This window comes from Neoarius graeffei, chromosome 12 (genome assembly GCF_027579695.1).
Source record: "Neoarius graeffei isolate fNeoGra1 chromosome 12, fNeoGra1.pri, whole genome shotgun sequence".
NCBI lineage: Eukaryota > Metazoa > Chordata > Actinopteri > Siluriformes > Ariidae > Neoarius > Neoarius graeffei.
Window position 1 is genome coordinate 49,199,244 of NC_083580.1, and position 10,831 is coordinate 49,210,074.

The following is a 10,831-nucleotide window of genomic DNA, read 5'->3' on the forward strand; positions in this document are numbered from 1 at the left end:
AAACAGTGTCACACTCAAGCTCGGACATCCGATTACTGTCTTCTACATGTTTATTTTTCCATAAGAATACACCTGAAGAGTAACCGTGCCTTTTGTCAGGTAATCAACTGAAATGACACAAAATGAAACAAAGCCACAATATTAATGACACGGACATATTATCTACTGTACAATCCGCATACATTAACATTACAATTTATGTTGAATACTATAGTTATCACATTGTATACATTTCTTAACTCACCAGCTCAGCTTCACCAGTCAAAACAATGGCATACTTTCAAAAGAAGATCTGGCAGGTTACTACATCCGCCCCAAATAACCTACAGGGGGGATTGCTACCACAAAAGGTCGCTATGAAATTAAACAAATGTGGGATAACTTCACAGTCAGTCTCACATCAGGTTATCATCCTCAATCAAATGGACAAGTGGAGAGGGCCAGCCAAGAAATCGGACGCTTCCTAAGAATCTTTTGCATGAGGAACCCAGGGGACTGGGCACGTTTCATTCCATGTGCCGAGTATGTACAAAACTCTTTGAAACACTCTGCTATGCAACTGACCCCTTTCCAGTGCATACTTGGCTACTAGCCCCCTTTGTTCCCTTGGGATAATACTCCAACACAAGTCCAAGCCATTGAGGACTGGTTTTCATGCAGCCAAGCCATCTGGGAAGAAGTATATCAATGCATTGAAACAGTCAATGCTAAATACAAAAAAATATGCTGACAAACACAGGGGTTACAACCCATACTTCGCTCCTGGTGACAGGGTATGGGTTGCCACTAAAAATCTCAGAACATCTAACACCTGCCTAAAACTTCAAGCCTAGTACATTGGCCCATTCAAGGTTCTGAGAAGAATTAACAAGGTTTCCTACAGGCTAGAGCTCCCCCCTCATAGTCAGATATCCCTAAAATTTCATGTTTCCTGTCTCAAGCCTGCCATTCCAGGCCCATTACCCGAGAACCCTCTCGTTCAAGCACCCCAACCACTGAGTCTGGAGGGTGAACCCATCTACCAGATATATCGACTACTCGACTCCAGATGCAGAAGAGGTCAAATTTAATATCTGGTAGATTGGGAAGGCTATGGGCCTGGAGAACAAAGCTGGGTATGTGCCAAGGATGTCCTAGGTCCCCTGATGAAACAGGAATTCCACACAAAAAATCCTGATAAACCCACACCTAGGGGTAGAGGGATCCCCAAAAAGAATATAGCCCTTCGGGGGGGGGGTTCTGTCACTTGGAGCACTGAAACCAACAGCACTAACCAGACTACAAACATGGCCGCCCAAGACTACAACAACCAAGATTCACAGCGCCCCCTGTCACCAGAGTATTGAACTCAGCTGTTGCTTATTTGGTTAATCACTACCACTACTTAAACCCCTCTCAGACACTGCTACATTGTAAACTATCATTCTGTATTCCCAGTCCATGCTGAGCTGTTATCTCTGCCTGGTTTCCCGGGGTTTTTTTTTTGGGTTGACTCTTCCTGTTTCTGTCTATGTCACTCTGTTTGCTGATTGACTGACCCTTGCCTGCCTTCTGACTATGATTTCTGCTTTATGATTTGGCTCTGTACTGTTTGCTCGCTGCTTCTTCCTGCAAGTTACGTCTGTAAGTGCCTGCAGCCTGACATTAACATGACCATGTGAAGGTTCTTATGTTTATATTTTCAGAAATGACAAATGTATTTGAATGTTTCATATATTTGAGTTATGTATGAACTATATTATATAAAATGATTTTCTTTCTTCTGTGGTTTATTTAATATACTTTTTTTTGAACTTGCTTGGGGTAAGATTTCAAATTACACACACACACACACACACACACAAAGTTTTAAATTAAGTCAAAGGTGAATCATCCTGGATTCCCAGGGAAAAGTAGGCATGGGTCAAACTCAGCATTTAGCTAACTGCAGTCATTAGTCATGCTCATCATTACACAGAAGAGAAAAGAGGAGCAGAGCATTTGATCTAGTAGTTAGCAGTTCATTATTCCTAACACATTTCTGCCAAAATGGCCTGAAACTCATTAAAGCAGCATTATGTGATAATTGGTACTTTTTGCTCCTGGGCTCCCCCTACAGTTGTGGCATGTAATTCACTTTTTTACTCCACTGTCTCATATGATGCTTTGAGCCCCCCTCATGGACAGCTGTGCACATGCATTTGTTGACTAGCTAAAGGATATGGAACCAGCAGAAACAAAGGAACCATGTCGACTGACAAGGTAGAGTAATATTACAGGATTTTATACAAATATGGCTGCATAGTTTTATTGTTAAATCAGAGGTGAACACTAACATAAAAAAGAGTGACAGTTTTAATTTTGCTGAAATACCATTCTTGCATGTTCAGGCCATATACATTGTTGTGGATATGTGTATAATGGAATAAAATGTAGTTGATGCCATGATATAAGCACATAATATACATTGGGCAGTGTAATTTATTACAAAGTAGTTGAAATAGCTTGCAACTTTGCAAACCTTTCAAGGCTTATTTGGCGTAAGATTGACAAAGATATGCCAAAACATTTGGTCAGAGATGAAGTTCTTTATTTGCTTACTAGCCTGAGACGGGACCATAGACTGTAAAAAATAATGGACAAGGCTTCTGTTACGTCACTCATAGGATTTCTGAAGAGCAGGCTTGAAGCTCAAACAAGGAGGCTATGGGTGTCGCCGTCTTGGCAGCACCTGACTCCGCCTAACTCCCAGCTAGTCCAGAAATGGAGAAAGAGGTGGGGATAGTGAAGCCTGGTCACTGGAATCATACAGCTGGAACACGCCTACTAACCTCGATGCTAACAAGCCATCTATGCAAGCTAGTCAACAAGCTACTGGCTAAACTAAAAGAAGCCACTCCATAAGATACAGACCATAACCTCACTGGCCGGTTTACAAAAAAAGATAGCAATAGCAGCTACTGTTAGATGGTCAGTCTATGATGGTCACATAGTACAGTGTATTTGATATGAAACAACTGACCAAACCTGCAATTTAGTTATGAGATGTCTCTTGGTGAACGATTGACTATTGTTACACAAACCTTCATGTTGAATGGATATTATTTCTATGGCAAACTCCAAAAAATATATATATATATATATATTTTTTTTAGTCGCTCATGCTGTCAAATTGTCAGTCTGAGCCTAATTTACTGAAGTGGAGAGCCCAATAAATTTCATCAGCAGCAACATCAAAAATCTTGAAAGGTAAGTGTAAGCTCAGCTCATCTCATTATCTCTAGCCGCTTTATCCTTCTACAGGGTCGCAGGCAAGCTGGAGCCTATCCCAGCTGACTACGGGCGAAAGGCGGGGTACACCCTGGACAAGTCGCCAGGTCATCACAGGGCTGACACAGAGACACAGACAACCATTCACACTCACATTCACACCTATGGTCAATTTAGAGTCACCAGTTAACCTAACCTGCATGTCTTTGGACTGTGGGGGAAACCGGAGCACCCGGAGGAAACCCACACGGGGAGAATATGCAAACTCCACACAGAAAGGCCCTCACCGGCCCCGGGGCTCGAACCCAGGACCCTCTTGCTGTGAGGCGACAGCGCTAACCACTACACCACTGTGCCGCCCCTAAGTGTAAGCTAATAAAGCAAATTAGTTAATTACAGTTGTAGTAGTGTGTAAAAGTTATGTTTGCATGGAAAAGCTCTTAGATGAAAATGGGCAAGGCTCCATAAATTATTTATATAAATCCACCACCTATGGTGAACTTAGCTTGAGTTCTGAAGTAATGCCAGCTAGCAGCTAACAAGATGACACACCGAGCTGTCACTCAAACTGGTCCCGCCCCAATTATGCATAAATGTATGGCTCAATATAATTTAAACTGTTGAATTATATAAAAATTAACCCCCCCCCCCATACAGCTATCATGAAGGGGGAAACTAGTGATAGAGACCGGAACCGTTCTTTTGTATCAGACTGTAAACAGGTTTGTTTTCACTGTAAAGTTGGACATTTTAACTTGGAGGTCTATGGGAATTGACTTGCTTTTAGAACCAGCTTCAAGTGTCCATTCAAGTAACTGCAGATTTTAGCATTTCCACACTGGCTTCACTTTTCAGGACCAGAAGTTGCCGCTTGGATGGGACTGAGGCTAGATGACTTTGGCCATCTGGAAAAAAAAAACTATAAATCTCCATGATACAGGGACAACAAGGATAAGGTTACAGCCTATGTCACTGTCTTTCATAAATAACACTGGGAGGGATGTACACTCTGCTGTCAAATTGTCATTGCTTTTCTGTTCGTGGTGAGCCAGATCATTACTTATGACTTTAAGTAAACATGCATGCTCAAACTTTTTTTCTTCTGTATGACAATGTTTGCACAAGTATTGCATGCAACTCGGAATAATAGCAATGCTAAGCTAATATAAAAACCATAGACAATATTGCTGCTAACACTAACATATCTAATACGGGGGATGCTAATGGACAAAGAACAGCTAGTCAACTAACTTAACCATAAATATCTTGGATACCCCGACACAAAGTCTAGGCTGAAGACATATATTTTTAGTTAAGCCTTTTGTTAATAGTTTTTTATTAGATAAAGGAGTAGATCTGGAGGGTCCTCAAGCATAGAGCATTTTGGTAAACAGGAATTTATGGATGCTGTCAACCCCCCACTCTCCCGCATTCTCTCAGGTTTGTTGATTGTGGAGTGGATGGCTGCTTTATATCCCAGGGCTTTTTCATGTCTGTATTACCTTCTGGCTCTCCCTTTTAGTTATGCTGTCATAGTTTGTCTTGCCGGAGTCCCTGCTCGCACTCGATGTATATTGTTCTTAAGCATTAGGTGACACTGGGCATACCCAACAGCCTGTCTCCCACCCTATCTCTGTCGAGTTACATGTCAATCCTGAGACACCAGTGATGCTGACCTCTTCTGCTACTTGGACCTGCTCGGTCCATCCCAGTATCCTACGTCTGGCTGGGGTCTCATCACATTGTTGATATGGAGCCATCCTCCACAGGAGCAATCAAAAGTTGCACTTGGAAGATGGCTCTTGACACTTACAGTTTTGCTATGATAGCTGAGGACTACAATTGCCATGATAGCTTTAGGACTGCAGTTGTCATGAACAGTTTTGCACTCAAGTCTCCATCAATGAACAGCTGGTACTGTAACTTCAACAAAATACACTTCATGCTAAAACTATAATGAATTTCCTGGTTACACAGTTGTACTTTGTGACTATATAGGACACAGAAGAGTTATTTATAGTCATGCTATCTGTTATCACCCAAATGAGGATGGGTTTCCTTTTGAGTCTGGTTCCTCTCAGTTTTTTCCTTATGTCATCTGGAGTTTTTCCTTGCCATTGTTGCCACAGGCTTGCTCATCAGTGATAAATTAGGGATAAAATTAGCTCATGGTTAAAGTCTTTAGTTTTCTGTAAAGCTGATTTGTGACAATGTCTGTTAAAAGCACTATACAAATAAACTTGACTTGATAAAGTGATGCAAACTTGGGTGGCAAACTAGTCAACAAAGCTAGACAGCAAACAATACAAGAGCAGTTATTACCAGTACAGATGTCTGAGTGTGCTGTAAAGCATAACACAGTTTTCACAGTGATGTAAAGCATTAATTACAGTTCTGGCGAGGGGTCTTCTGGGCATGGCACCAGGGTTATATAGTGCTAGAACTGCTGAACTGATAGTGGAGCGGCTAGCTGGTAAAATATTTCACTTGGTGAGCAAAGCACCAAATTTTGCATGAAACTTTGTCTGCATGTACCTGACCAAAAATCATCGTTGGCCACTCAAGTTTCCACCATCTTCAAGATGGCTGCCATGATTTTCAAAATGGTGTCATTTTTAGTTTTCACCTACTAGTTTTATTAGATGTACCATTTTTAATTTAAATTCTTTTCTTTTGCTAATATCTACCTCAATATGACTCCCCATAGCCATAGTTATTTTGTACAAAACTAACATGAATGGGCAAGACATTCCAGAAATACAGACTTTTTTTTTTTTTTTTTATAAATAGCCGTTTACACTAAGACTCAGCGGATCTAATCTTCCGAGCAGTTACAACTACAGAGAGCAGTGCAAGACAGTCCTGATTTAAAGCATTTACAGTTGCCAGAACAGTTTATTCTACATCCACACTTGACCAGTTCCTGACATGATGCTGCTATAGGTGCTACTGACGTCCAATACAGCACCCAAACCCCATCGTTTTTTGTCCAACCCCAACTTGATGGTGATGGTAAGTCCTGTGTTTTACAAAGTGACTGACCCCATGTGTGTCCAGCCTGTAGAATTGATCTTTTGATGTGTTTGACTAGGGCAGCTCTGGATGGTGGGATGTTATAAGGCCGTTGTTTGCAGGCAAAAAGATCAAGACGAGTCTCATTAACTTTCGTTGAAATGCTTGACCGATTGTACATGATGACGACAAATTCCTCAATGACATCAATGTCTTGCTCTGTCAAAGAGTCACATGGTTTGCTTAGACTACGGAACGTTTCTGTGGCGTTGTCACACGCATTCCAGGCCTGCCATGCTGTCTTTTTCCCTTTTCCAACAAACGCGGAAACGGTATCACAACCCGTGAATGCATGGAAAAAAGGCAATGCCTTTGATCTTGGACCCAGGTTGGCTACAATGGTATGAATTGGTAACCATCTCATATCTTTTCCGAATGTTATCCATAACTGTTCTAAACCCAAATCATCAAACACAGACACACCAATTACAACAACATCTGTGTTGGAGGAAACGATATTGACGGATTTACAACCACTAATCGCTGCATGCAGAAACATCCTAGTATCAGCCTCTTCGTGAGTACAGGGTGTTATGAAGTCAATATCGACATCTTTGTTGCTGACATGTTCTTCCTTAGTTACAACAATAACTGTGTTCATGTCGACGGATGATATTTTGTCTGCAAGGAAGCAGAACACTTCTTCTGTTTTCGTCACATCTAAGAAAAGTGTTCCATGACTTTGGTGGTCTAGTGTTCCCAGCAACTTTCCGTCTAGATCCTTTGCCACGCATTTTCCTTGTTTCTGCCTTTAAACTGTCGTCGTAGTAAACATCGAAGACATCTACCCTTGAATTGTTCTGTGCAAGATACTCAATGTGAGGTAGGATGATATCATTAGCCCCGTCCCTCTTGGCTCGGCTCTCCCGCGTTGGCACACTCCGTCAATTCGGATACGACATCACGACCTGTATATATGGGGCGGATCGTAATGTATTTGGGAGACTTTGTATCAGTAATGAACAAAGCTTACACTGAACCCCATGCTGAGTTTAATGGCAGTAAATTGCACCATTGTGCCCTGGTAGTGTTTGCAGTTTACTCTTTTGAGAATATAAAACAACAGTTTCTTAGTTGCCCTTTTGAATCAAACTTTTATCATGCTCCTGGACAGTTTTGATCCAGGTTGAATTATTTTGAAAGAATAGTCATTATAATTTCACTCACAATAACCAAAGCCTTCTACATTAAAATTGTGAAAATCTGGCCAAAAAAACGACCACGATAAAGATACATGTCCATATTTCGGAAATTTGGTTGTTGAAAATGACGCCATTTTGAAAATGGCGGTGGCCATCTTTAAAATGGCGGAAATCGCGATGGCCAACGATTGTTTTGGAAACAGTATGGTTTGATCTACATGTGTGCCAATTTTCATGCTTTGCTCACCAAGTGAAATATTCTGGTGAAAATTTCATGTTAGCTGCTACACTATGAGTGCAGAGACAAGATGGAAGGCAAGCCATTCTCCTTATTACACATCAATAGATCATTATTTTGAAACTGATATTTTAAGTTAAAATTCTGACAGAGGCTTTTATTTATAGGCACACTGCTCCATATAGCCTACAAAGAACAAGCTCTGTGCATGGGACAGCATACAGTATATCTACTGGGGTCTCCAAAAATCATCTAATTAAAAACATTTCTCATCTTTTATAGAGTTTAAATAACTGCAAAGACTAACATAAATTTAATAAAACATTTAGGTGGGGGCAGCACGGTGGTGTAGTGGTTAGCACTGTTGCCTCACAGCAAGAAGGTCCTGGGTTCAAGCCCAGTGGCTGACGGGGGTCTTTCTGTGTGGAGTTTGCATGTTCTCCCCATGTCTGCGTGGGTTTCCCCCACAGTCCAAAGATATGCAGTTAGGCTAATTGGTGGCTCTAAATTGACTGTAGGTGTGAATGATTGTTTGTCTCTGTGTCAGCCCTGCAATGACCTGGCAACTTGTCCAGAGTGTACCCTGCCTCTCACCCATAGTCAGCTGGGATAGGCTCCAGCTTGCCTGCGACCCTGTACAGGATAAGCAGCTACAGATGATGGATGGATAGATTATTAGGCAGCTATTGCTGTCACTTATAGGCAACAGTGCCTTGATTTGGACTGGTGGCTGAGTGGACAAAACAAATTTCACTATTTAATAGTATTTGAATATTTGTGTTTGAAGTTGAAAAAATATTCAAATGTTTAATATTTCATGCTTTACTTCAAGTTTACTTCTAGCTGCTTAACATAAATGTATGTAGATACAAGGTTTTCTCAAAATTTGACATAGGAAAACGAGGTCAGTCCCAGTCAAAAGGCAATTGGCAGAACATGGCAGGCCACGATTGTTTCAGATTGTTAGCACAGCCACCATTAAATTTACAGTAAGCTGGAAAGTTAAATATGATGACATAATTTTTGAAAAATTTAGATTTCATTGTATAAATGGCCAGTTTTCATGTTTTATACAATAGAAACGTGAATATTTGTTCATCTGATAACAATATAAAGTTTCATGCTAATTTTATACCTAATTAATATTCAAATTGATTTGAATACATGTTTTATATAGCAGAAATTTGAACACATTTTTAAGGTTTATTTTTAAGAGGTTAAGTATGAAGTGAAGGTATGAAGAAAATATTTGTAGTTCACATGATTACTTTTGACAGAAACAATTGTGAAAGCTAGTGTACTAATTAGCATAACCACTTCAGTAAATATGCTGAAAATTGGTATGAAGAATGAATTTTGCACGATGATGTTAATTTTGATAAAATGTTGCACATATTTTAGACTAAATATGGAACATTTCTTTCAATAAACAAAAACAAGTAGCTATGAAAATATTTTATTGAAAACTTGAGTAACTATATGCATTTCCATTAAATATACATAAGGCCAAAACTTTGTGGACATGCAACCATCACACCCATATGCAGGCTTTCGCCAAGCTGTTACCACAAAGTTGAGAGTATACAATTGTACAGGATGTCTTTGTTTGCAGTAACTTTAGAAATTTTTCCTTCACTGGAAATAAGGGGTCCAAACCTGTTCCAGGTATGTGTGGAAGAACTCAACTGGCCTGCACAGAGCCCTGACCTCAACCCCACTGGACATCTTTGAGAACTGGAATGCTGAATGTTTGCAAGGTCTTCTCACCCAACATCAGTGTCTGACCTCATTTAATGCTCTTGTAGCTGAATGGGAAATTCCTACAGCCACAATCCAAAATCTAGTGGAAAGTCTTCCTAGAAGAGTGGAGGTTACTTTTGGGCTAAAATATACTTGGGGCCATATAGTGTTGCATAAGGATTGTATATAATGACCTTTTCCCCAAAACACTCTTTATAATCATTAGGGACAAATTTTAACTGAGTAAAAAAAAAACACCTCAAACCAATTAAGAGATTTTCTAATTACTTTCAAACTCGTATGTAGAATTATGCAACTGCTAATTACACACAGACACAGGGATTTCACCTTACTGCAGGAAGTTTGGCAAAAGTGTAAGAAACATTACAGCAAAAAGAGATATGAGCCAATTTCTTTCACTTTTTAATTATCAGGCTGACTACAAAACCAATCACCAATTAAAAAAATGTAAGAGTATAAATGAGTTAGAGCCTCTAAATGAATTACATTTATCAACCAGTGGCTGAACTCAACTTTAAAAGTTAACCTTCAATAATTGAAAGTCTCACCTGATACCAGGGCATCTCCATTGAGAAACAGGGTGATGCCAATGAGCATCATAACCCCAAGTGTAAGTATGTAGGGTCTTCTGCGTCCCCACGGTGAGTGGCAGTAGTCACTGGTTGAGCCAATCACTGGCTGGAGGATAAAGCCCAAAACAGGGCTGATGAGCCACACCAGGCTGTACAGGCTTCGTGGTAATCCCACACTTAGCAAGACAGGTGTGACAAATGCAGCCTCCACAGCATAGCAGAATTCCCTCCCAAACATCACCATGGCATGCATGATGAGGCATCCACGCGACCTCCTCGGAGGCTCTACAGCCCTAAACACGGCCCCCTCCATGGCATCCACATAGTCCCTGTTAGGACTACAGTCTAGATGGTGCTTCACAGTGGTGGTGTAGGTTCCCAACTCCTTGTAGGGCTTCTCCTCTGACAGTAGAGTCATGATTTAGGCTTTCACAGAGGCTCACACTGCTAAACAACTTCCCGAAATCCCAAAATATAGACCTGCTGGTATCTACTGCATAACTGAGTGAGTGGTGTGCAAGAGTAATACTTGAGATGTGATCAAGTCTGAGCAGGAAATAAAAAGCTCCCTGGTTTGGATGAATGAAAGTCTGCTTTGTCTTGTGTTGTCAAAAGGCTCCAGCCAGTTGTATGTAAGCACATGACAGATTATGAGCTTAAAAGTCTCTCTCTCTCTTTCTCCCCCTCTCCTTGGAACCTTAAAGCTTTAGCCTCTTAAAATTTCAAATTTAATGAGCAAGTGTTGACATACTCAATTAGACATCACTTTGTAAATATACCGAGTTAAATCAGTTTGC

The 10,831-nt window shown here is 40.6% G+C and overlaps 1 protein-coding gene across 1 annotated transcript in view; it reads right to left on the reverse strand.

Moving 5' to 3' along the window:
- slc45a2 (solute carrier family 45 member 2) overlaps nucleotides 1-10,452 on the reverse strand; it is a 128,234-nt gene extending 117,782 nt beyond the window's left edge. The window contains exon 1 of the mRNA XM_060935067.1: nucleotides 10,011-10,452. Within this exon, the coding sequence (XP_060791050.1) occupies nucleotides 10,011-10,452 (442 nt within the window). The remainder of the gene's footprint in view (nucleotides 1-10,010) is intronic.
- Nucleotides 10,453-10,831: the final 379 nt, after the last annotated feature.